This window comes from Hyperolius riggenbachi, chromosome 12 (genome assembly GCF_040937935.1).
Source record: "Hyperolius riggenbachi isolate aHypRig1 chromosome 12, aHypRig1.pri, whole genome shotgun sequence".
NCBI classification, from domain to species: domain Eukaryota; kingdom Metazoa; phylum Chordata; class Amphibia; order Anura; family Hyperoliidae; genus Hyperolius; species Hyperolius riggenbachi.
The window spans coordinates 157242705-157269794 of record NC_090657.1 but is presented as its reverse complement, the minus strand read 5'-3'; the positions used below and the strand labels follow the sequence as shown (position 1 = coordinate 157269794).

Below are 27090 nucleotides of genomic sequence, written 5' to 3'. Positions count from 1 at the left end.
CAGAATCCAGCCTTTCCCCCTAGCCAGCATCCAGCCTTTCCCCCTAGCCAGCATCCAGCCTTTCCCCCTAGCCAGCATCCAGCCTTTCCCCCTAGCCAGCATCCAGCCTTTCCCCCTAGCAAGCATCCAGCCATTCCCCCTAGCCAGCATCCAGCCATTCCCTATAGCCAGCATCCAGCCATTCCCTATAGCCAGCATCCAACCATTCCCTATAGCCAACATCTAGCCTTTCCCCATAACCAGCATCCAGCCATTCCTCATAGCCAGCATCTAGCCATTCCACATAGTCAGCGTACAGCCATTCCACATAGCCAGCATCCAGCCATTCCACATAGTCAGCGTACAGCCATTCCCCCTAGCCAGCATCCAGCCATTCCCCCTAGCCAGGATTAAGCCATTCCCCCTAGCCAGCATCCAGCCATTCTCCCTAGCCAGCATCCAGCCATTCCCCCCTAGTCAGCGTACAGCCATTCCCCACAAACAGCATCCAGCCAATACACCTAGCCAGCATCCAGCCATTCCTCATAGCCAGCATACAGCAATTCCCCATAGCCAGCATACAGCATTTTCACAGTCAGTGTAAAGCCATTTCTTATAGCCAAGCATCCAGCCATTCCACATAGCCAGCATCCAGCCATTCCCCTTTAGCCAGCATCCAGCCATTCCCCGTAGCCAGCATCCAGCCATTCCCCGTAGCCAGCATCCAGCCTTTCCCCGTAGCCAGCATCCAGCCATTCCCCATAGCCAGCATCCAGCCATTCCCCATAGCCAGCATCCAGCCATTCCCCATAGCCAGCATCCAGCCTTTCCCCCTAGCCAGCATCCAGGCTTTCCCCCTAGCCAGCATCTAGCCATTCCCCATAGCCAGCATCCAGCCATTCCCCCTAGCCAGCATCCAGCCATTCCCCCTAGCCAGCATCCAGCCATTCCCCCTAGCCAGCATCCAGCCATTCCCCCTAGCCAGCATCCAGCCATTTCCCATAGCCAGCATCCAGCCATTCCCCATAACCAGCATCCAGCCATTCCCCATAGCCAGCATACAGCCATTGCCCATAGCCAGCATCCATCCATTCCCCATAGCCAGCATCCAGCCATTCCTCATAGCCAGCATCCAGCCATTCCCCCATAGCCAACATTAAGCCATTCCCCCAACGCCAGCATCCAGCCATTCCCCCTAGCCAGCAACCAGCCATTCCCCCTAACCAGCATCCAGCCATTCCCCCTAGCCAGCATCCAGCATTTCCACATAGTCAGTGTACAGCCATTACTCATAGCCAGCATACAACCATTCCCCACAAAAAGCATCCAGCCAATACACCTAGCCAGCATCCAGCCATTCCTTATAGCCAGCATCCAGCCATTCCCCATAGCCAGCATACAGCAATACCACATAGCCAGCATCCAGCCATTCCCCTTAGCCAGCATCCAGCCATTCCCCTTAGCCAGCATCCAGCCATTCCCCTTAGCCAGCATCCAACCATTCCCTTTAGCCAGCATCCAGCCATTCCTCATAGACAGCATCCAACTATTCCCCATAGCCAGCACCCAGCCATTCCCCATAGCCAGCATCCAGCCATTCCCCATAGCCAGCATCCAGCCATTCCCCATAGCCAGCATCCAGCCAGTCCTCATATGCAGCATGCAGCCATTCCCCCTAGCCAGCATCCAGCCATTCCCCATAGCCAAAATCTAGCCATTCCTCATAGCCAGCATCTAGCCATTCCCCATAGCCAGCATCTAGCCATTCCACATAGCCAGCATCTAGCCATTCCCCATAGCCAGCATCCAGCCATTCCCCATATCCAGCATCTAGCCATTCCCCATAGCCAGCATCCAGCCTTTCCCCCTAGGCAGCATCCAGCCATTCCCCATAGCCAGCATCTAGCATTCCCCATAGCCAGCATCCAGCCATTCCCCATAGCTAGCATCCAGCCTTTCCCCCTAGCCAGCATACAGCCTTTCCCCCTAGCCAGCATCCAGCCTTTCCCCCTAGCCAGCATCCAGCCATTCCCCCTAGCCAGCATCCAGCCATTCCCCATAGCCAGCATCCAGCCATTCCACCTAGCCAGCATCCAGCCATTCCCCATAGCCAGCATCCAGCCATTCCCCATAGCCAGCATCCAGCCATTCCACCTAGCCAGCATCCAGCCATTCCCCATAGCCAGCATCCAGCCATTCCCCATAGCCAGCATCCAGCCATTCCCCATAGCCAGCATCCAGCCATTCCTCATAGCCAGCATCCAGCCATTCCCCATAGCCAGCATCCAGCCAGTTCTCATATGCAGCATGCAGCCATTCCCCCTAGCCAGCATCCAGCCATTCCCCATAGCCAAAATCTAGCCATTCCTCATAGCCAGCATCTAGCCATTCCCCATAGCCAGCATCTAGCCATTCCACATAGCCAGCATCTAGCCATTCCCCATAGCCAGCATCCAGCCATTCCCCATAGCCAGCATCCAGCCATTCCCCATAGCCAGCATCCAGCCATTCCCCATAGCTAGCATCCAGCCTTTCCCCCTAGCCAGCATCCAGCCTTTCCCCATAGCCAGCATCCAGCCATTCCCCATAGCCAACATCTAGTCTTTCCCCCTAGCCAGCATCCAGCCATTCCCCATAGCCAGCATCCAGCCATTCCTCATAGCCAGCATCCAGCCATTCCCCCTAGCCAACATTAAGCCATTCCCCCATAGCCAGCATCCAGCCATTCCCCCTAGCCAGGATCTAGCCATTCCCCATAGCCAGCATCCAGCATTTCCACATAGTCAGTGTACAGCCATTACTCATAGCCAGCATACAACCATTCCCCACAAAAAGCATCTAGCCAATACACCTAGCCAACATCCAGCCATTCCTTATAGCCAGCATCCAGCCATTCCCCATAGCCAGCATACAGCAATACCACATAGCCAGCATCCAGCCATTCCCCTTAGCCAGCATCCAGCCATTCCCCTTAGCCAGCATCCAGCCATTCCCCTAAGCCAGCATCCAGCCATTCCCCTTAGTCAGCATCCAACCACTCCCCTTAGCCAGCATCCAGCCATTCCTCATAGCCAGCATCCAGCCATTCCCCATAGCCAGGATCCAGCCATTCCCCATAGCCAGCTTCCAGCCGTTCCCCATAGCCAGCTTCCAGCCGTTCCCCGTAGCCAGCATCCAGCCAGTCCTCATATGCAGCATGCAGCCATTCCCCCTAGCCAGCATCCAGCCATTCCCCATAGCCAAAATCTAGCCATTCCTCATAGCCAGCATCTAGCCATTCCCCGTAGCCAGCATCTAGCCATTCCACATAGCCAGCATCCAGCCATTCCCCATAGCCAGCATCCAGCCATTCTCCATAGCCAGCATCCAGCCATTCCCCATAGCCAGCATCCAGCCATTCTCCATAGCCAGCATCCAGCCATTCCTCATAGCCAGCGTACAGCCATTCCCCCTAGCCAGCATCCAGCCATTCCTTCTAGCCAGCATCCAGCCATTCCCCCTAGCCAGCATCCAGCATTTCCACATAGTCAGTGTACAGCCATTACTCATAGCCAGCATACAACCATTCCCCACAAACAGCATCCAGCCAATACACCTAGCCAGCATCCAGCCATTCCTCATAGCCAGCATCCAGCCATTCCCCATAGCCAGCATACAGCAATTCCCCATAGCCAGCATCCAGCCATTCCCCATAGCCAGCATCCAGCCATTCCCCATAGCCAGCATCCAGCCATTCCCCATAGCCAGCATCCAGCCATTCCCCATAGCCAGCATACAGCCATTGCCCATAGCCAGCATCTATCCATTCCCCATAGCCAGCATCCAGCCATTCCTCATAGCCAGCATCCAGCCATTCCCCCTAGCCAACATTAAGCCATTCCCCCATAGCCAGCATCCAGCCATTCCCCCTAGCCAGCAACCAGCCATTCCCCCTAGCCAGCATCCAGCCATTCCCCCTAGCCAGCATCCAGCCATTCCCCCTAGCCAGCATCCAGCATTTCCACATAGTCAGTGTACAGCCATTACTCATAGCCAGCGTACAACCATTCCCCACAAAAAGCATCCAGCCAATACACCTAGCCAGCATCCAGCCATTCCTTATAGCCAGCATCCAGCCATTCCTTATAGCCAGCATCCAGCCATTCCCCATAGCCAGCATACAGCAATACCACATAGCCAGCATCCAACCATTCCCCTTAGCCAGCATCCAGCCATTCCCCTTAGCCAGCATCCAGCCATTCCCCTTAGCTAGCATCCAGCCATTCCCCTTAGCCAGCATCCAGCCATTCCCCATAGCCAGCATCCAGCCATTCCCCATAGCCAGCATCCAGCCATTCCCCATAGCCAGCATCCAGCCATTCCCCATAGCCAGCATCCAGCCAGTCCTCATATGCAGCATGCAGCCATTCCCCCTAGCCAGCATCCAGCCATTCCCCATAGCCAAAATCTAGCCATTCCTCATAGCCAGCATCTAGCCATTCCCCATAGCCAGCATCTAGCCATTCCACATAGCCAGCATCTAGCCATTCCCCATAGCCAGCATCCAGCCATTCCCCATAGCCAGCATCCAGCCATTCCCCATAGCCAGCATCCAGCCATTCCCCATAGCTAGCATCCAGCCTTTCCCCTTAGCCAGCATCCAGCCTTTCCCTCTAGGCAGCATCCAGCCTTTCCCCCTAGCCAGCATCCAGCCTTTCCCCCTAGCCAGCATCCAGCCATTCCCCCTAGCCAGCATCCAGCCATTCCCCATAGCCAACATCTAGCCTTTCCCCCTAGCCAGCATCCAGCCATTCCCCATAGCCAGCATCCAGCCATTCCCCCTAGCCAGCATCCAGCCATTCCCCATAGCCAGCATCCAGCCATTCCCCATAGCCAGCATCCAGCCATTCCCCATAGCCAGCATCCAGCCATTCCCCATAGCCAGCATCCAGCCATTCCCCATAGCCAGCATCCAGCCATTCCTCATAGCCAGCATCCAGCCATTCCCCATAGCCAGCATCCAGCCAGTCCTCATATGCAGCATGCATCCATTCCCCCTAGCCAGCATCCAGCCATTCCCCATAGCCAAAATCTAGCCATTCCTCATAGCCAGCACCTAGCCATTTCCCATAGCCAGCATCTAGCCATTCCACATAGCCAGCATCCAGCCATTCCCCATAGCCAGCATCCAGCCATTCCCCATAGCCAGCATCCAGCCATTCCCCATAGCCAGCATCCAGCCATTCCCCATAGCCAGCATCCAGCCGTTCCCCCTAGCCAGCATCCAGCCTTTCCCCCTAGGCAGCATCCAGCCTTTCCCCCTAGGCAGCATCCAGCCTTTCCCCCTAGCCAGCATCCAGCCATTCCCCCTAGCCAGCATCCAGCCATTCCCCATAGCAAACATCTAGCGTTTCCCCCTAGCCAGCATCCAGCCATTCCCCCTAGCCAGCATCTAGCCATTCCCCATAGCCAGCATCCAGCCATTCCCCATAGCCAGCATCCAGCCATTCCCCATAGCCAGCATCCAGCCATTCCACATAGCCAGCATCCAGCCATTCCTCATAGCCAGCATCCAGCCATTCCCCCTAGCCAACATTAAGCCATTCCCCCATAGCCAGCATCCAGCCATTCCCCCTAGCTAGCAACCAGCCATTCCCCCTAGGCAGCATCCAGCCTTTCCCCCTAGCCAGCATCCAGCCTTTCCCCCTAGCCAGCATCCAGCCATTCCCCCTAGCCAGCATCCAGCCATTCCCCCTAGCCAGCATCCAGCCATTCCCCCTAGCCAGCATCCAGCATTTCCACATAGTCAGTGTACAGCCATTACTCATAGCCAGCATACAACCATTCCCCACAAAAAGCATCCAGCCAATACACCTAGCCAGCATCCAGCCATTCCTCATAGCCAGCATCCAGCCATTCCCCATAGCCAGCATACAGCAATTCCCCATAGCCAGCATCTAGCCATTCCCCCTAGCCAGCATCCAGCCATTCCCCATAGCCAGGATCCAGTCATTCCCCTTAGCCAGCATCCAGCCATTCCTTATAGCCAGCATCCAGCCATTCCCCATAGCCAGCATCCAGCCATTCCCCTTAGCCAGCATCCAGCCATTCCCCTTACTCAGCATCCAGCCATTCCCCTTAGTCAGCATTCAACCACTCCCCTTAGCCAGCATCCAGCCATTCCTCATAGCCAGCATCCAGCCATTCCCCATAGCCAGGATCCAGCCATTCCCCATAGCCAGCATCTAGCCATTCCACATAGCCAGCATCTAGCCATTCCCCATAGCCAGCATCCAGCCATTCCCCATAGCCAGCATCCAGCCATTCCCCATAGCCAGCATCCAGCCATTCCCCATAGCCAGCATCCAGCCATTCCCCATAGCTAGCATCCAGCCTTTCCCCTTAGCCAGCATCCAGCCTTTCCCTCTAGGCAGCATCCAGCCTTTCCCCCTAGCCAGCATCCAGCCTTTCCCCCTAGCCAGCATCCAGCCATTCCCCCTAGCCAGCATCCAGCCATTCCCCATAGCCAACATCTAGCCTTTCCCCCTAGCCAGCATCCAGCCATTCCCCATAGCCAGCATCCAGCCATTCCCCCTAGCCAGCATCCAGCCATTCCCCATAGCCAGCATCCAGCCATTCCCCATAGCCAGCATCCAGCCATTCCCCATAGCCAGCATCCAGCCATTCCCCATAGCCAGCATCCAGCCATTCCCCATAGCCAGCATCCAGCCATTCCTCATAGCCAGCATCCAGCCATTCCCCATAGCCAGCATCCAGCCAGTCCTCATATGCAGCATGCATCCATTCCCCCTAGCCAGCATCCAGCCATTCCCCATAGCCAAAATCTAGCCATTCCTCATAGCCAGCACCTAGCCATTTCCCATAGCCAGCATCTAGCCATTCCACATAGCCAGCATCCAGCCATTCCCCATAGCCAGCATCCAGCCATTCCCCATAGCCAGCATCACGCCATTCCCCATAGCCAGCATCCAGCCATTCCCCATAGCCAGCATCCAGCCTTTCCCCCTAGCCAGCATCCAGCCTTTCCCCCTAGGCAGCATCCAGCCTTTCCCCCTAGGCAGCATCCAGCCTTTCCCCCTAGCCAGCATCCAGCCATTCCCCCTAGCCAGCATCCAGCCATTCCCCATAGCCAACATCTAGCGTTTCCCCCTAGCCAGCATCCAGCCATTCCCCCTAGCCAGCATCCAGCCATTCCCCATAGCCAGCATCCAGCCATTCCCCATAGCCAGCATCCAGCCATTCCCCATAGCCAGCATCCAGCCATTCCACATAGCCAGCATCCAGCCATTCCTCATAGCCAGCATCCAGCCATTCCCCCTAGCCAACATTAAGCCATTCCCCCATAGCCAGCATCCAGCCATTCCCCCTAGCTAGCAACCAGCCATTCCCCCTAGGCAGCATCCAGCCTTTCCCCCTAGCCAGCATCCAGCCTTTCCCCCTAGCCAGCATCCAGCCATTCCCCCTAGCCAGCAACCAGCCATTCCCCCTAGCCAGCATCCAGCCATTCCCCCTAGCCAGCATCCAGCATTTCCACATAGTCAGTGTACAGCCATTACTCATAGCCAGCATACAACCATTCCCCACAAAAAGCATCCAGCCAATACACCTAGCCAGCATCCAGCCATTCCTCATAGCCAGCATCCAGCCATTCCCCATAGCCAGCATACAGCAATTCCCCATAGCCAGCATCTAGCCATTCCCCCTAGCCAGCATCCAGCCATTCCCCATAGCCAGGATCCAGTCATTCCCCTTAGCCAGCATCCAGCCATTCCTTATAGCCAGCATCCAGCCATTCCCCATAGCCAGCATCCAGCCATTCCCCTTAGCCAGCATCCAGCCATTCCCCTTAGCCAGCATCCAGCCATTCCCCTTAGCCAGCATCCAGCCATTCCCCTTACTCAGCATCCAGCCATTCCCCTTAGTCAGCATTCAACCACTCCCCTTAGCCAGCATCCAGCCATTCCTCATAGCCAGCATCCAGCCATTCCCCATAGCCAGGATCCAGCCATTCCCCATAGCCAGCATCCAGCCATTCCCCATAGCCAGCATCTAGCCAGTCCTCATATGCAGCATGCAGCCATTCCCCCTAGCCAGCATCCAGCCATTCCCCATAGCCAGCATCCAGCCAATCCCCTTAGCCAGCATCCAGCCATTCCCATTAGCCAGCATCCAGCCATTCCCCATAGGCAGCATCCAGCCAGTCCTTATATGCAGCATGCAGCGATTCCCCCTAGCCAGCATCCAGCCATTCCTCATAGCCAGCATCCAGCCATTCCCCATAGCCAGCATCCAGCCATTCCCCATAGCCAAAATCTAACCATTCCCCATAGCCAAAATCTAACCATTCCCCATAGCCAGCATCCAGCCATTCCACATAGCCAGCATCTAGCCATTCCCCATAGCCAGCATCCAGCCATTCCACATAGCCAGCATCCAGCCATTCCCCATAGCCAGCATACAGCCATTCTCCATAGCCAGCATCCAGCCATTCCCCATAGCCGGCATCCAGCCATTCCCCATAGCCAGCATACAGCAATTCCCCATAGCCAGCATACAGCCATTCCCCACAAACAGCATCCAGCCAATACACCTAGCCAGCATCCAGCCATTCCTCATAGCCAGCATCCAGCCATTCCCCATAGCCAGCATACAGCAATTCCCCATAGCCAGCAAACAGCCATTCCCCATAGCCAGCATCCAGCCATTCCCCTTAGCCAGCATCCAGCCATTGTCCATAGCCAGCATCCAGCCATTCCTCATAGCCAGCATCCAGCCATTCCCCATAGCCAGCATCCAGCCATTGTCCATAGCCAGCATCCAGCCATTCCTCATAGCCAGCATCTAGCCATTCCACATAGTCAGCGTACAGCCATTCCCCCTAGCCAGCATCCAGCCATTCCCCCTAGCCAGCATCCAGCTATTCCCCATAGCCAGCATTAAGCCATTCCCCATAGCCAGCATCCAGCCATTCCCCCTAGCCAGCATCCAGCCATTTCCCCTAGCCAGCATCCAGCCATTCCCCCTAGCCAGCATCCAGCATTTCCACATAGTCAGTGTACAGCCATTACTCATAGCCAGCATACAACCATTCCCCACAAACAGCATCCAGCCAATACACCTAGCCAGCATCCAGCCATTTCTCATAGCCAGCATCCAGCCATTCCCCATAGCCAGCATACAGCAATTCCCCATAGCCAGCATACAGCCATTCCCCTTAGCCAGCATCCAGCCATTCCCCTTAGCCAGCATCCAGCCATTCCCCTTAGTCAGCATCCAGCCATTCCCCTTAGCCAGCATCCAGCCATTCCTCATAGCCAGCATCCAGCCATTCCCCATAGCCAGCATCCAGCCAGTCCTCATATGCAGCATGCAGCCATTTCCCATAGCCAGTGTACAGCCATTCCCAGCAGCCAGCACCCCGTGTCTAGCCATTCCCCACAGCAAATGTTTAGCCATTCCCTATAGCCTGCATCTAGCAATTTTCCATATTCAGCATCCAGCCATTCCCCTTAGCCAGCATCCAGCCACTCACCCTAGCCAGCATCCAGCCTTTCCCCGTAACCAGCATCCAGCCATTCTCAATAGCCAGCATCCAGCCATTCCCCCTAGCCAGCATCCAGCATTTCCACATAGTCAGTATACAGCCATTACTCATAGTCCGCATCCAGCCATTCCCTATAGCCATTATCCAGCCATTTCTCATAGCCAGCATCTAGCCATTCCACATAACCAGCATCCAGCCATTCCCCATAGCCATCATCCAGCCATTCCCCATAGCCATCATCCAGCCATTCCCCATAGCCATCATCCAGCCATTCCCCATAGCCATTATCCAGCCATTCCCCATAGCCATTATCCAGCCATTCCCCATAGCCAGCATCCAGCCATTCCCAATAGCCATTATGCAGCCATTCACCATAGCCAGCATCTAGCCATTCCACATAACCAGCTTCCAGCCATGCCCCATAGCCAGCATACAACCATTCCCCACAACCAGCATCCAGCTATTCCACATAGTCAGTGTACAGCCATTCCCCATAGCCAGCATCCATCCATTCCTCATACCCAGCATCCAACCATCCCCCATAGTCAACATCCAGCCATTCCCCATAGCCAGTGTACAGCCATTCCCCAATAGCCAGTGTACAGCCATTCCCCAATAGCCAGTGTACAGCCATTCGACATAGCCAGTATCCAGCATTTCCCTCATAGCCAGCATCCAGCCATTCTCAATAGCCAGCATCCAGCCATTCCCTATAGCCAGCATCCAGCCATTCCCCATAGCCAGCATCCAGCCATTCCCCATAGCCAGCATCCAGCCATTCCCCATAGCCAGCATCCAGCCATTCCCCATAGCCAGCATCCAGCCATTCCCCATAGCCAGCATCCAGCCAATCACCATAGCCAGCATCCAGCCATTCCCCATAGCCAGCATCCAGCCATTCCCCATAGCCAGCATCCAGCCATTCCCCATAGCCAGCATCCAGCCGTTGACCATAGCCAGTATTCAGCATTTCCCCATAGCCAGCATCCAGCCATTCCCCATAGCCAGCATCCAGCCAATCCCCATAGCCAGCATCCAGCCAATCCCCATAGCCAGCATCCAGCCAATCCCCATAGCCAGCATCCAGCCATTCCCCATAGTCAGTGTACAGCCATTCCTCATAGCCAGCATCCAGTCATTCCACAAAGCCAGTGCACAGCCATTTCTCATAGGCAGCATCCAGCCATTCTCCAAAGCCAGTGTACAGCCATTCCCCATAGTCAGCATCCAGCCATTCCACATAGCCAGCACCCAGCCATTCCACATAGCCAGCACCCAGCCATTCCCCATAGCCAGTGTACAGCCATTCCCCATAGCCAGCAGCTTGCCATTACGTATAGCTAGTGTACAGCCATTCCCCTTGCCAACGTCCAGCCATTCCTTATATCCAGTGTCCTGCAATTATCCACAGTCAGCATCCAACCATTACCCATAGCCAGCATCCAGCCATTCCCCATAGCCAGCATACAGCCATTGCCCATAGCCAGCATCTATCCATTCCCCATAGCCAGCATCCAGCCATTCCTCATAGCCAGCATCCAGCCATTCCCCCTAGCCAACATTAAGCCATTCCCCCATAGCCAGCATCCAGCCATTCCCCCTAGCCAGCAACCAGCCATTCCCCCTAGCCAGCATCCAGCCATTCCCCCTAGCCAGCATCCAGCCATTCCCCCTAGCCAGCATCCAGCATTTCCACATAGTCAGTGTACAGCCATTACTCATAGCCAGCGTACAACCATTCCCCACAAAAAGCATCCAGCCAATACACCTAGCCAGCATCCAGCCATTCCTTATAGCCAGCATCCAGCCATTCCTTATAGCCAGCATCCAGCCATTCCCCATAGCCAGCATACAGCAATACCACATAGCCAGCATCCAACCATTCCCCTTAGCCAGCATCCAGCCATTCCCCTTAGCCAGCATCCAGCCATTCCCCTTAGCTAGCATCCAGCCATTCCCCTTAGCCAGCATCCAGCCATTCCCCATAGCCAGCATCCAGCCATTCCCCATAGCCAGCATCCAGCCATTCCCCATAGCCAGCATCCAGCCAGTCCTCATATGCAGCATGCAGCCATTCCCCCTAGCCAGCATCCAGCCATTCCCCATAGCCAAAATCTAGCCATTCCTCATAGCCAGCATCTAGCCATTCCCCATAGCCAGCATCTAGCCATTCCACATAGCCAGCATCTAGCCATTCCCCATAGCCAGCATCCAGCCATTCCCCATAGCCAGCATCCAGCCATTCCCCATAGCCAGCATCCAGCCATTCCCCATAGCTAGCATCCAGCCTTTCCCCTTAGCCAGCATCCAGCCTTTCCCTCTAGGCAGCATCCAGCCTTTCCCCCTAGCCAGCATCCAGCCTTTCCCCCTAGCCAGCATCCAGCCATTCCCCCTAGCCAGCATCCAGCCATTCCCCATAGCCAACATCTAGCCTTTCCCCCTAGCCAGCATCCAGCCATTCCCCATAGCCAGCATCCAGCCATTCCCCCTAGCCAGCATCCAGCCATTCCCCATAGCCAGCATCCAGCCATTCCCCATAGCCAGCATCCAGCCATTCCCCATAGCCAGCATCCAGCCATTCCCCATAGCCAGCATCCAGCCATTCCCCATAGCCAGCATCCAGCCATTCCTCATAGCCAGCATCCAGCCATTCCCCATAGCCAGCATCCAGCCAGTCCTCATATGCAGCATGCATCCATTCCCCCTAGCCAGCATCCAGCCATTCCCCATAGCCAAAATCTAGCCATTCCTCATAGCCAGCACCTAGCCATTTCCCATAGCCAGCATCTAGCCATTCCACATAGCCAGCATCCAGCCATTCCCCATAGCCAGCATCCAGCCATTCCCCATAGCCAGCATCCAGCCATTCCCCATAGCCAGCATCCAGCCATTCCCCATAGCCAGCATCCAGCCGTTCCCCCTAGCCAGCATCCAGCCTTTCCCCCTAGGCAGCATCCAGCCTTTCCCCCTAGGCAGCATCCAGCCTTTCCCCCTAGCCAGCATCCAGCCATTCCCCCTAGCCAGCATCCAGCCATTCCCCATAGCAAACATCTAGCGTTTCCCCCTAGCCAGCATCCAGCCATTCCCCCTAGCCAGCATCTAGCCATTCCCCATAGCCAGCATCCAGCCATTCCCCATAGCCAGCATCCAGCCATTCCCCATAGCCAGCATCCAGCCATTCCACATAGCCAGCATCCAGCCATTCCTCATAGCCAGCATCCAGCCATTCCCCCTAGCCAACATTAAGCCATTCCCCCATAGCCAGCATCCAGCCATTCCCCCTAGCTAGCAACCAGCCATTCCCCCTAGGCAGCATCCAGCCTTTCCCCCTAGCCAGCATCCAGCCTTTCCCCCTAGCCAGCATCCAGCCATTCCCCCTAGCCAGCATCCAGCCATTCCCCCTAGCCAGCATCCAGCCATTCCCCCTAGCCAGCATCCAGCATTTCCACATAGTCAGTGTACAGCCATTACTCATAGCCAGCATACAACCATTCCCCACAAAAAGCATCCAGCCAATACACCTAGCCAGCATCCAGCCATTCCTCATAGCCAGCATCCAGCCATTCCCCATAGCCAGCATACAGCAATTCCCCATAGCCAGCATCTAGCCATTCCCCCTAGCCAGCATCCAGCCATTCCCCATAGCCAGGATCCAGTCATTCCCCTTAGCCAGCATCCAGCCATTCCTTATAGCCAGCATCCAGCCATTCCCCATAGCCAGCATCCAGCCATTCCCCTTAGCCAGCATCCAGCCATTCCCCTTACTCAGCATCCAGCCATTCCCCTTAGTCAGCATTCAACCACTCCCCTTAGCCAGCATCCAGCCATTCCTCATAGCCAGCATCCAGCCATTCCCCATAGCCAGGATCCAGCCATTCCCCATAGCCAGCATCTAGCCATTCCACATAGCCAGCATCTAGCCATTCCCCATAGCCAGCATCCAGCCATTCCCCATAGCCAGCATCCAGCCATTCCCCATAGCCAGCATCCAGCCATTCCCCATAGCCAGCATCCAGCCATTCCCCATAGCTAGCATCCAGCCTTTCCCCTTAGCCAGCATCCAGCCTTTCCCTCTAGGCAGCATCCAGCCTTTCCCCCTAGCCAGCATCCAGCCTTTCCCCCTAGCCAGCATCCAGCCATTCCCCCTAGCCAGCATCCAGCCATTCCCCATAGCCAACATCTAGCCTTTCCCCCTAGCCAGCATCCAGCCATTCCCCATAGCCAGCATCCAGCCATTCCCCCTAGCCAGCATCCAGCCATTCCCCATAGCCAGCATCCAGCCATTCCCCATAGCCAGCATCCAGCCATTCCCCATAGCCAGCATCCAGCCATTCCCCATAGCCAGCATCCAGCCATTCCCCATAGCCAGCATCCAGCCATTCCCCATAGCCAGCATCCAGCCATTCCTCATAGCCAGCATCCAGCCATTCCCCATAGCCAGCATCCAGCCAGTCCTCATATGCAGCATGCATCCATTCCCCCTAGCCAGCATCCAGCCATTCCCCATAGCCAAAATCTAGCCATTCCTCATAGCCAGCACCTAGCCATTTTATTATAGCCAGCATCTAGCCATTCCACATAGCCAGCATCCAGCCATTCCCCATAGCCAGCATCCAGCCATTCCCCATAGCCAGCATCACGCCATTCCCCATAGCCAGCATCCAGCCATTCCCCATAGCCAGCATCCAGCCTTTCCCCCTAGCCAGCATCCAGCCTTTCCCCCTAGGCAGCATCCAGCCTTTCCCCCTAGGCAGCATCCAGCCTTTCCCCCTAGCCAGCATCCAGCCATTCCCCCTAGCCAGCATCCAGCCATTCCCCATAGCCAACATCTAGCGTTTCCCCCTAGCCAGCATCCAGCCATTCCCCCTAGCCAGCATCCAGCCATTCCCCATAGCCAGCATCCAGCCATTCCCCATAGCCAGCATCCAGCCATTCCCCATAGCCAGCATCCAGCCATTCCACATAGCCAGCATCCAGCCATTCCTCATAGCCAGCATCCAGCCATTCCCCCTAGCCAACATTAAGCCATTCCCCCATAGCCAGCATCCAGCCATTCCCCCTAGCTAGCAACCAGCCATTCCCCCTAGGCAGCATCCAGCCTTTCCCCCTAGCCAGCATCCAGCCTTTCCCCCTAGCCAGCATCCAGCCATTCCCCCTAGCCAGCAACCAGCCATTCCCCCTAGCCAGCATCCAGCCATTCCCCCTAGCCAGCATCCAGCATTTCCACATAGTCAGTGTACAGCCATTACTCATAGCCAGCATACAACCATTCCCCACAAAAAGCATCCAGCCAATACACCTAGCCAGCATCCAGCCATTCCTCATAGCCAGCATCCAGCCATTCCCCATAGCCAGCATACAGCAATTCCCCATAGCCAGCATCTAGCCATTCCCCCTAGCCAGCATCCAGCCATTCCCCATAGCCAGGATCCAGTCATTCCCCTTAGCCAGCATCCAGCCATTCCTTATAGCCAGCATCCAGCCATTCCCCATAGCCAGCATCCAGCCATTCCCCTTAGCCAGCATCCAGCCATTCCCCTTAGCCAGCATCCAGCCATTCCCCTTAGCCAGCATCCAGCCATTCCCCTTACTCAGCATCCAGCCATTCCCCTTAGTCAGCATTCAACCACTCCCCTTAGCCAGCATCCAGCCATTCCTCATAGCCAGCATCCAGCCATTCCCCATAGCCAGGATCCAGCCATTCCCCATAGCCAGCATCCAGCCATTCCCCATAGCCAGCATCTAGCCAGTCCTCATATGCAGCATGCAGCCATTCCCCCTAGCCAGCATCCAGCCATTCCCCATAGCCAGCATCCAGCCAATCCCCTTAGCCAGCATCCAGCCATTCCCATTAGCCAGCATCCAGCCATTCCCCATAGGCAGCATCCAGCCAGTCCTTATATGCAGCATGCAGCGATTCCCCCTAGCCAGCATCCAGCCATTCCTCATAGCCAGCATCCAGCCATTCCCCATAGCCAGCATCCAGCCATTCCCCATAGCCAAAATCTAACCATTCCCCATAGCCAAAATCTAACCATTCCCCATAGCCAGCATCCAGCCATTCCACATAGCCAGCATCTAGCCATTCCCCATAGCCAGCATCCAGCCATTCCACATAGCCAGCATCCAGCCATTCCCCATAGCCAGCATACAGCCATTCTCCATAGCCAGCATCCAGCCATTCCCCATAGCCGGCATCCAGCCATTCCCCATAGCCAGCATACAGCAATTCCCCATAGCCAGCATACAGCCATTCCCCACAAACAGCATCCAGCCAATACACCTAGCCAGCATCCAGCCATTCCTCATAGCCAGCATCCAGCCATTCCCCATAGCCAGCATACAGCAATTCCCCATAGCCAGCAAACAGCCATTCCCCATAGCCAGCATCCAGCCATTCCCCTTAGCCAGCATCCAGCCATTGTCCATAGCCAGCATCCAGCCATTCCTCATAGCCAGCATCCAGCCATTCCCCATAGCCAGCATCCAGCCATTGTCCATAGCCAGCATCCAGCCATTCCTCATAGCCAGCATCTAGCCATTCCACATAGTCAGCGTACAGCCATTCCCCCTAGCCAGCATCCAGCCATTCCCCCTAGCCAGCATCCAGCTATTCCCCATAGCCAGCATTAAGCCATTCCCCATAGCCAGCATCCAGCCATTCCCCCTAGCCAGCATCCAGCCATTTCCCCTAGCCAGCATCCAGCCATTCCCCCTAGCCAGCATCCAGCATTTCCACATAGTCAGTGTACAGCCATTACTCATAGCCAGCATACAACCATTCCCCACAAACAGCATCCAGCCAATACACCTAGCCAGCATCCAGCCATTTCTCATAGCCAGCATCCAGCCATTCCCCATAGCCAGCATACAGCAATTCCCCATAGCCAGCATACAGCCATTCCCCTTAGCCAGCATCCAGCCATTCCCCTTAGCCAGCATCCAGCCATTCCCCTTAGTCAGCATCCAGCCATTCCCCTTAGCCAGCATCCAGCCATTCCTCATAGCCAGCATCCAGCCATTCCCCATAGCCAGCATCCAGCCAGTCCTCATATGCAGCATGCAGCCATTTCCCATAGCCAGTGTACAGCCATTCCCAGCAGCCAGCACCCCGTGTCTAGCCATTCCCCACAGCAAATGTTTAGCCATTCCCTATAGCCTGCATCTAGCAATTTTCCATATTCAGCATCCAGCCATTCCCCTTAGCCAGCATCCAGCCACTCACCCTAGCCAGCATCCAGCCTTTCCCCGTAACCAGCATCCAGCCATTCTCAATAGCCAGCATCCAGCCATTCCCCCTAGCCAGCATCCAGCATTTCCACATAGTCAGTATACAGCCATTACTCATAGTCCGCATCCAGCCATTCCCTATAGCCATTATCCAGCCATTTCTCATAGCCAGCATCTAGCCATTCCACATAACCAGCATCCAGCCATTCCCCATAGCCATCATCCAGCCATTCCCCATAGCCATCATCCAGCCATTCCCCATAGCCATCATCCAGCCATTCCCCATAGCCATTATCCAGCCATTCCCCATAGCCATTATCCAGCCATTCCCCATAGCCAGCATCCAGCCATTCCCAATAGCCATTATGCAGCCATTCACCATAGCCAGCATCTAGCCATTCCACATAACCAGCTTCCAGCCATGCCCCATAGCCAGCATACAACCATTCCCCACAACCAGCATCCAGCTATTCCACATAGTCAGTGTACAGCCATTCCCCATAGCCAGCATCCATCCATTCCTCATACCCAGCATCCAACCATCCCCCATAGTCAACATCCAGCCATTCCCCATAGCCAGTGTACAGCCATTCCCCAATAGCCAGTGTACAGCCATTCCCCAATAGCCAGTGTACAGCCATTCGACATAGCCAGTATCCAGCATTTCCCTCATAGCCAGCATCCAGCCATTCTCAATAGCCAGCATCCAGCCATTCCCTATAGCCAGCATCCAGCCATTCCCCATAGCCAGCATCCAGCCATTCCCCATAGCCAGCATCCAGCCATTCCCCATAGCCAGCATCCAGCCATTCCCCATAGCCAGCATCCAGCCATTCCCCATAGCCAGCATCCAGCCAATCACCATAGCCAGCATCCAGCCATTCCCCATAGCCAGCATCCAGCCATTCCCCATAGCCAGCATCCAGCCATTCCCCATAGCCAGCATCCAGCCGTTGACCATAGCCAGTATTCAGCATTTCCCCATAGCCAGCATCCAGCCATTCCCCATAGCCAGCATCCAGCCAATCCCCATAGCCAGCATCCAGCCAATCCCCATAGCCAGCATCCAGCCAATCCCCATAGCCAGCATCCAGCCATTCCCCATAGTCAGTGTACAGCCATTCCTCATAGCCAGCATCCAGTCATTCCACAAAGCCAGTGCACAGCCATTTCTCATAGGCAGCATCCAGCCATTCTCCAAAGCCAGTGTACAGCCATTCCCCATAGTCAGCATCCAGCCATTCCACATAGCCAGCACCCAGCCATTCCACATAGCCAGCACCCAGCCATTCCCCATAGCCAGTGTACAGCCATTCCCCATAGCCAGCAGCTTGCCATTACGTATAGCTAGTGTACAGCCATTCCCCTTGCCAACGTCCAGCCATTCCTTATATCCAGTGTCCTGCAATTATCCACAGTCAGCATCCAACCATTACCCATAGCCAGTGTCCAGCCATTCCTTTTATCCAGTGTTCTGCCATTCCTTATATCCAGTGTCTAGCCATTCCTCACAGCCAGAGTCCAGCCTTTCCTTATATCCAGTGTCCAGCCATTCCTCACAGCCAGGACTTACCACTGCCTATGGCAAGCACTTGCATGTTCTCAAACTCCAGAGTGGTGTAAGCGGGATCCAGAGCCTCTGTGTAGTCAGCCATCTCCATCTCTATCAGAGCTTTAGAGAGTCTCATCCTCAGTGACGTTCAGCCCGAGGTTACTGGCCTCTGAGTGTGGCCGGCATTGACTCCAACCAGTCCCCTCCAGCCAGTCCCTGCAGCCTGTCCCTCCAGCCAGTCCCTGCAGCCAGTTTCTACCACACTGTTAGACCAGCAGAGGAGGGACGCCTATAGCTAGCTGCGGGTGGAGCGCAGGTTAATGTGTAACCTCTGGCTATAGAGTGCCTCTCCTCCTCTGCAGATAACTCCAGGGATGTGTCACCCAGTGTCCCTGCTGCTGCTGTGTCACCCAGTATCCCTGCTGCTGCTGTATGTCACCCAGTGTCCCTGCTGCTGCTGTATGTCACCCAGTGTCCCTGCTGCTGCTGTGTGTCACCCAGTGTCCCTGCTGCTGCTGTGTGTCACCCAGTGTCCCTGCTGCTGCTGCATGTCACCCAGTGTCCAGGCTGCTGCTGCGTGTCACCCAGTGTCCCTGCTGCTGCTCCGTGTCACCCAATGTCCAGGCTGCTGCTGTGTGTCACCCAGTGTCCCTGCTGCTGTGTATTACCCAGTGTCCCTGCTGCTGCGTTACCCAGTGTCCCTGCTGCTGCTATGTGTCACCCAGTGTCCCTGCTGCTGCTGTGTGTCACCCAGTGTCCCTGCTGCTGCTGTGTGTCACCCAGTGTCCCTGCTGCTGCTGTGTGTCACCCAGTGTCCCTGCTGCTGCTGTGTGTCACCCAGTGTCCCTGCTGCTGCTGTGTGACACCAGTGTCCCTGCTGCTGCTGTGTGTCACCCAGTGTCCCTGCTGCTGCTGCTGCGTGTCACCCATTGTCCCTGCTGCGTGTCACCCAGTGTCCAGGCTGCTGCTGTGTGTCACCCAGTGTCCCTGCTGCTGTGTGTCACCCAGTGTCCCTGCTGCTGTGTCACCCAGTGTCCCTGCTGCTGCTGCGTGTCACCCAGTGTCCCTGCTGCTGTGTGTCACCCAGTGTCCCTGCTGCTGTGTGTCGCCCAATGTCCCTGCTGCTGCGTCACCCAGTGTCCCTGCTGCTGCTGTGCGTCACCCAGTGTCCCTGCTGCTGCTGTGTGTCACCCAGTGTCCCTGCTGCTGCTGTGTGTCACCCAGTGTCTCTGCTGCTGCTGCGTGACACCCAGTGTCCCTGCTGCGTGTCACCCAGTGTCCAGGCTGCTGCTGTGTGTCACCCAGTGTCCCTGCTGCTGTGTGTCATCCAGTGTCCCTGCTGCTGCGTCACCCAGTGTCCCTGCTGCTGCTGCGTGTCACCCAGTGTCCCTGCTGCTGTGTGTCACCCAGTGTCCCTGCTGCTGTGTGTCACCCAGTGTCCCTGCTGCTGCTGTGTCACCCAGTGTCCCTATGCTGCTGTGTGTCACCCAGTGTCCCTGCTGCTGCTGTGTGTCACCCATTGTCCAGGCTGCTGCATCGCTTAGTGTCCAGGCTGCTGCTGTGTGTCACCCAGTGTCCCTGCTGCTGCTGTGTATCACCCAGTGTTCCTGCTGCTGCTGCCTGTCACCCAATGTCCCTGCTGATGCTGCGTGTCACCCAGTGTCCCTGCTGCTGCTGCTGTGTGTCACCCAGTGTCCCTGCTGCTGCTGTGTGTCACCCAATGTCTCTGCTGCTGCTGCGTGTCACCCAGTGTCACTGCTGCTGCTGCGTGTCACCCAGTGTCCCTGCTGCTGCTGCGTGTCACCCATTGTCCCTGCTGTTGCTGTGTCACCCAGTGTCCCTGCTGCTGCTGTGTGTCACCCAGTGTCCCTGCTGCTGCTGTGTGTCACCCAGTGTCCCTGCTGCTGCTGTGTGTCACCCAGGGTCCATGCTGCTGCTGTGTGTCACCCAGTGTCCCTGCTGCTGCTGTGTGTCACCCAGTGTCTCTGCTGCTGCTGCGTGTCACCCAGTGTCCCTGCTGCTGTGTGTCACCCAGTGTCCAGGCTGCTGCATCGCTCAGTGTCCAGGCTGCTGCTGTGTGTCACCCAGTGTCCCTGCTGCTGCTGTGTATCACCCAGTGTTCCTGCTGCTGCTGCCTGTCACCCAATGTCCCTGCTGATGCTGCGTGTCACCCAGTGTCCCTGCTGCTGCTGCTGTGTGTCACCCAGTGTCCCTGCTGCTGCGTGTCACCCAATGTCTCTGCTGCTGCTGCGTGTCACCCAGTGTCACTGCTGCTGCTGCGTGTCACCCAGTGTCCCTGCTGCTGCTGCGTGTCACCCATTGTCCCTGCTGTTGCTGCGTCACCCAGTGTCCCTGCTGCTGCTGTGTCACCCAGTATCCCTGCTGCTGCTGTATGTCACCCAGTGTCCCTGCTGCTGCTGTATGTCACCCAGTGTCCCTGCTGCTGTGTGTCACCCAGTGTCCCTGCTGCTGCTGTGTGTCACCCAGTGTCCCTGCTGCTGCTGCATGTCACCCAGTGTCCAGGCTGCTGCTGTGTGTCACCCAGTGTCCCTGCTGCTGCTGCGTGTCACCCAATGTCCAGGCTGCTGCTGTGTGTCACCCAGTGTCCCTGCTGCCGCTGTATGACACCAGTGTCCCTGTTGCTGCTGTGTGTCACCCAGTGTCCCTGCTGCTGCTGCGTGTCACCCATTGTCCCTGCTGCTGCTGTGTGTCACCCAGTGTCCCTGCTGCTGCTGTGTGTCACCCAGTGTCCCTGCTGCTGCTGTGTGTCACCCAGTGTCCCTGCTGCTGCTGTGTGTCACCCAGTGTCCCTGCTGCTGCTGTGTGTCACCCAGTGTCCCTGCTGCTGCTGTGTGTCACCCAGTGTCCCTGCTGCTGCTGTGTGTCACCCAGTGTCCCTGCTGCTGCTGTATGACACCAGTGTCCCTGCTGCTGTTGTGTGTCACCCAGTGTCCCTGCTGCGTGTCACCCAGTGTCCAGGCTGCTGCTGTGTGTCACCCAGTGTCCCTGCTGCTGTGTGTCACCCAGTGTCCCTGCTGCTGCGTCACCCAGTGTCCCTGCTGCTGCGTCACCCAGTGTCCCTGCTGCTGCTGCGTGTCACCCAGTGTCCCTGCTGCTGTGTGTCGCCCAGTGTCCCTGCTGCTGTGTGTCGCCCAATGTCCCTGCTGCTGCGTCACCCAGTGTCCCTGCTGCTGCTGTGTGTCACCCAGTGTCCCTGCTGCTGCTGTGTGTCACCCAGTGTCCCTGCTGCTGCTGTGTGTCACCCAGTGTCTCTGCTGCTGCTGCGTGACACTCAGTGTCCCTGCTGCGTGTCACCCAGTGTCCAGGCTGCTGCTGTGTGTTACCCAGTGTCCCTGCTGCTGTGTGTCACCCAGTGTCCCTGCTGCTGCGTCACCCAGTGTCCCTGCTGCTGCTGCGTGTCACCCAGTGTCCCTGCTGCTGTGTGTCACCCAGTGTCCCTGCTGCTGTGTGTCACCCAGTGTCCCTGCTGCTGCTGTGTCACCCAGTGTCCCTATGCTGCTGTGTGTCACCCAGTGTCCCTGCTGCTGCTGTGTGTCACCCAGTGTGCAGGCTGCTGCATCGCTCAGTGTCCAGGCTGCTGCTGTGTGTCACCCAGTGTCCCTGCTGCTGCTGTGTATCACCCAGTGTTCCTGCTGCTGCTGCCTGTCACCCAATGTCCCTGCTGATGCTGCGTGTCACCCAGTGTCCCTGCTGCTGCTGCTGTGTGTCACCCAGTGTCCCTGCTGCTGCTGTGTGTCACCCAATGTCTCTGCTGCTGCTGCGTGTCACCCAGTGTCACTGCTGCTGCTGCGTGTCACCCAGTGTCCCTGCTGCTGCTGCGTGTCACCCATTGTCCCTGCTGTTGCTGTGTCACCCAGTGTCCCTGCTGCTGCTGTGTGTCACCCAGTGTCCCTGCTGCTGCTGTGTGTCACCCAGTGTCCCTGCTGCTGCTGTGTGTCACCCAGGGTCCATGCTGCTGCTGTGTGTCACCCAGTGTCCCTGCTGCTGCTGTGTGTCACCCAGTGTCTCTGCTGCTGCTGCGTGACACCCAGTGTCCCTGCTGCGTTTCACCCAGTGTCCCTGCTGCTGTGTGTCACCCAGTGTCCCTGCTGCTGCGTGTCACCCAGTGTCCCTGCTGCTGTGTGTCACCCAGTGTCCCTGCTGCTGTGTGTCACCCAGTGTCCCTGCTGCTGTGTGTCACCCAGTGTCCCTGCTGCTGCTGTGTCACCCAGTGTCCCTATGCTGCTGTGTGTCACCCAGTGTCCCTGCTGCTGCTGTGTGTCACCCAGTGTCCAGGCTGCTGCATCGCTCAGTGTCCAGGCTGCTGCTGTGTGTCACCCAGTGTCCCTGCTGCTGCTGTGTGTCACCCAGTGTCCCTGCTGCTGCTGTGTGTCACCCAGTGTCCCTGCTGCTGCTGTGTGTCACCCAGTGTCCCTGCTGCTGCTGTGTGTCACCCAGTGTCCCTGCTGCTGCTGTGTGACACCAGTGTCCCTGCTGCTGCTGTGTGTCACCCAGTGTCCCTGCTACTGCTGCGTGTCACCCATTGTCCTTGCTGCGTGTCACCCAGTGTCCAGGCTGCTGCTGTGTGTCACCCAGTGTCCCTGCTGCTGTGTGTCACCCAGTGTCCCTGCTGCTGCGTCACCCAGTGTCCCTGCTGCTGTGTCACCCAGTGTCCCTGCTGCTGCTGCGTGTCACCCAGTGTCCCTGCTGCTGTGTGTCGCCCAGTGTCCCTGCTGCTGTGTGTCGCCCAATGTCCCTGCTGCTGCGTCACCCAGTGTCCCTGCTGCTGCTGTGTGTCACCCAGTGTCCCTGCTGCTGCTGTGTGTGACCCAGTGTCCCTGCTGCTGCTGCGTGACACCCAGTGTCCCTGCTGCTGCTGTGTGTCACCCAGTGTCCCTGCTGCTGCTGTGTGTCACCCAGTGTCCCTGCTGCTGCTGTGTGTCACCCAGTGTCCCTGCTGCTGCTGTGTGTCACCCAGTGTCCCTGCTGCTGCTGTGTGTCACCCAGTGTCCCTGCTGCTGCTGTATGACACCAGTGTCCCTGCTGCTGTTGTGTGTCACCCAGTGTCCCTGCTGCGTGTCACCCAGTGTCCAGGCTGCTGCTGTGTGTCACCCAGTGTCCCTGCTGCTGTGTGTCACCCAGTGTCCCTGCTGCTGCGTCACCCAGTGTCCCTGCTGCTGCGTCACCCAGTGTCCCTGCTGCTGCTGCGTGTCACCCAGTGTCCCTGCTGCTGTGTGTCGCCCAGTGTCCCTGCTGCTGTGTGTCGCCCAATGTCCCTGCTGCTGCGTCACCCAGTGTCCCTGCTGCTGCTGTTGTGTGTCACCCAGTGTCCCTGCTGCTGCTGTGTGTCACCCAATGTCTCTGCTGCTGCTGCGTGTCACCCAGTGTCACTGCTGCTGCTGCGTGTCACCCAGTGTCCCTGCTGCTGCTGCGTGTCACCCATTGTCCCTGCTGTTGCTGTGTCACCCAGTGTCCCTGCTGCTGCTGTGTGTCACCCAGTGTCCCTGCTGCTGCTGTTGTGTGTCACCCAGTGTCCCTGCTGCTGCTGTGTGTCACCCAATGTCTCTGCTGCTGCTGCGTGTCACCCAGTGTCACTGCTGCTGCTGCGTGTCACCCAGTGTCCCTGCTGCTGCTGCGTGTCACCCATTGTCCCTGCTGTTGCTGTGTCACCCAGTGTCCCTGCTGCTGCTGTGTGTCACCCAGTGTCCCTGCTGCTGCTGTGTGTCACCCAGTGTCCCTGCTGCTGCTGTGTGTCACCCAGGGTCCATGCTGCTGCTGTGTGTCACCCAGTGTCCCTGCTGCTGCTGTGTGTCACCCAGTGTCTCTGCTGCTGCTGCGTGACACCCAGTGTCCCTGCTGCGTGTCACCCAGTGTCCCTGCTGCTGTGTGTCACCCAGTGTCCCTGCTGCTGCGTCACCCAGTGTCCCTGCTGCTGCTGCGTGTCACCCAGTGTCCCTGCTGCTGTGTGTCACCCAGTGTCCCTGCTGCTGTGTGTCACCCAGTGTCCCTGCTGCTGCTGTGTCACCCAGTGTCCCTATGCTGCTGTGTGTCACCCAGTGTCCCTGCTGCTGCTGTGTGTCACCCAGTGTCCAGGCTGCTGCATCGCTCAGTGTCCAGGCTGCTGCTGTGTGTCACCCAGTGTCCCTGCTGCTGCTGTGTATCACCCAGTGTTCCTGCTGCTGCTGCCTGTCACCCAATGTCCCTGCTGATGCTGCGTGTCACCCAGTGTCCCTGCTGCTGCTGCTGTGTGTCACCCAGTGTCCCTGCTGCTGCTGTGTGTCACCCAATGTCTCTGCTGCTGCTGCGTGTCACCCAGTGTTCCTGCTGCTGCTGCCTGTCACCCAATGTCCCTGCTGATGCTGCGTGTCACCCAGTGTCCCTGCTGCTGCTGCTGTGTGTCACCCAGTGTCCCTGCTGCTGCTGCGTGTCACCCAATGTCTCTGCTGCTGCTGCGTGTCACCCAGTGTCCCTGCTGCTGCTGTGTGTCACCCAGTGTCCCTGCTGCTGCTGTGTGTCACCCAGTGTCCCTGCTGCTGCTGTATGTCACCCAGGGTCCATGCTGCTGCTGTGTGTCACCCAGTGTCCCTGCTGCTGCTGTGTGTCACCCAGTGTCCCTGCTGCTGCTGTGTGTCACCCAGTGTCCCTGCTGCTGCTGTGTGTCACCCAGTGTCCCTGCTGCTGCTGTGTGTCACCCAGTGTCCCTGCTGCTGCTGTGTGACACCAGTGTCCCTGCTGCTGCTGTGTGTCACCCAGTGTCCCTGCTACTGCTGCGTGTCACCCATTGTCCTTGCTGCGTGTCACCCAGTGTCCAGGCTGCTGCTGTGTGTCACCCAGTGTCCCTGCTGCTGTGTGTCACCCAGTGTCCCTGCTGCTGCGTCACCCAGTGTCCCTGCTGCTGTGTCACCCAGTGTCCCTGCTGCTGCTGCGTGTCACCCAGTGTCCCTGCTGCTGTGTGTCGCCCAGTGTCCCTGCTGCTGTGTGTCGCCCAATGTCCCTGCTGCTGCGTCACCCAGTGTCCCTGCTGCTGCTGTGTGTCACCCAGTGTCCCTGCTGCTGCTGTGTGTGACCCAGTGTCCCTGCTGCTGCTGCGTGACACCCAGTGTCCCTGCTGCGTGTCACCCAGTGTCCAGACTGCTGCTGTGTGTCACCCAGTGTCCCTGCTGCTGTGTGTCACCCAGTGTCCCTGCTGCGTCACCCAGTGTCCCTGCTGCTGCTGCGTGTCACCCAGTGTCCCTGCTGCTGTGTGTCACCCAGTGTCCCTGCTGCTGTGTGTCACCCAGTGTCCCTGCTGCTGTTGTGTCACCCAGTGTCCCTATGCTGCTGTGTGTCACCCAGTGTCCCTATGCTGCTGTGTGTCACCCAGTGTCCCTGCTGCTGCTGTGTGTCACCCAGTGTCCAGGCTGCTGCATCGCTCAGTGTCCAGGCTGCTGCTGTGTGTCACCCAGTGTCCCTGCAGCTGCTGTGTATCACCCAGTGTTCCTGCTGTTGCTGCCTGTCACCCAATGTCCCTGCTGATGCTGCGTGTCACCCAGTGTCCCTGCTGCTGCTGCTGTGTGTCACCCAGTGTCCCTGCTGCTGCTGTGTGTCACCCAATGTCTCTGCTGCTGCTGCGTGTCACCCAGTGTCACTGCTGCTGCTGCGTGTCACCCAGTGTCCCTGCTGCTGCTGCGTGTCACCCATTGTCCCTGCAGTTGCTGTGTCACCCAGTGTCCCTGCTGCGTCACCCAGTGTCCCTGCTGCTGCTGTGTGTCACCCAGTGTCCCTGCTGCTGCTGTGTGTCACCCAGTGTCCCTGCTGCTGCTGTGTGTCACCCAGTGTCCCTGCTGCTGTGTGTCACCCAGTGTCCCTGCTGCTGCTGCGTCACCCAGTGTCCCTGCTGCTGCTGCGTCACCCAGTGTCCCTGCTGCTGCTGTGTGTCACCCAGTGTCCCTGCTGCTGCTGCATGTCACCCAGTGTCCCTGCTGCTGCTGCGTCACCCAGTGTCCCTGCTGCTGCTGTGTGTCACCCAGTGTCCAGGCTGCTGCTGTGTGTCACCCAGTGTCCCTGCTGCTGTGTAGAAGCTTTCTAGAGGCGCCAATAGAATAAAAGTCACTTAAACGAGCTTAAAACCGATGGGGCAGTGGTGGACCTATCCCATCCATGCGGACAAAGCAAACAAAGGAAGGACTGTGGCATCAACAGTCAAAAAACAATTTATTTATACTCCACAGTAAAAATAGGCAACGCGTTTCACGTGCTCAATCTCGCTTCATCAGGCCAATCAAAAAGGAGCATACAGCTTATCAGCATCAAAACCACACTGAGCGCCTCTGTGTCACCCAGTGTCCCTGCTGCTGCTGCGTGTCACCCAGTGTCCCTGCTGCTGCTGTGTGTCACCCAGTGTCCCTGCTGCTGCTGCATGTCACCCAGTGTCCCTGCTGCTGCTGCGTGTCACCCAGTGTCCCTGCTGCTGCTGTGTGTCACCCAGTGTCCCTGCTGCTGCTGCATGTCACCCAGTGTCCCTGCTGCTGCTGTGTGTCACCCAGTGTTCCTGCTGCTGGGGTAAATGTAATTATTCATACCTCACAACTTTTTGAGTTAAAGTGTACCCATACCTCCCAACATTTTGAGATCTTAAACCACACCCCTGCCACACCCCTGATCACGCCCCATCACACCCCTAGTCACGCATACCATAAAGATTTCCTAAGAAAAATATGTTGTTTTATAATTCAAACCACACTGGTACTTTCTATCCTGGATCATTTTCCTTCATAGTAACATTTTAAAATTAGTAATATATCAA

The 27090-nt window shown here is 57.0% G+C and overlaps 1 protein-coding gene and 1 long non-coding RNA gene across 5 annotated transcripts in view; one reads left to right on the top strand and one right to left on the bottom strand.

Annotated features, from left to right (window-relative positions):
• Positions 1–27090, top strand: part of LOC137542444 (uncharacterized) — a 268779-nt gene that overhangs the window by 92217 nt on the left and 149472 nt on the right. The gene's annotated exons all lie outside the window — the stretch shown is intronic.
• HNF4A (hepatocyte nuclear factor 4 alpha) overlaps positions 1–27090 on the bottom strand; it is a 213938-nt gene that overhangs the window by 70871 nt on the left and 115977 nt on the right. For 2 of the 3 annotated variants that reach the window (XR_011025429.1, XM_068264349.1), the window contains exon 1: positions 18327–18541. The exons of the other annotated variant lie outside the window; for it this stretch is intronic. Coding sequence is in view for 1 of the 2 variants with exons in the window: in XM_068264349.1 (XP_068120450.1) it covers positions 18327–18441 (115 nt within the window). In the remaining variant the exon portion in view is untranslated. Of the gene's footprint in view, positions 1–18326; positions 18542–27090 lie in introns of those variants that run through there. 3 annotated transcript variants of the gene reach the window in all.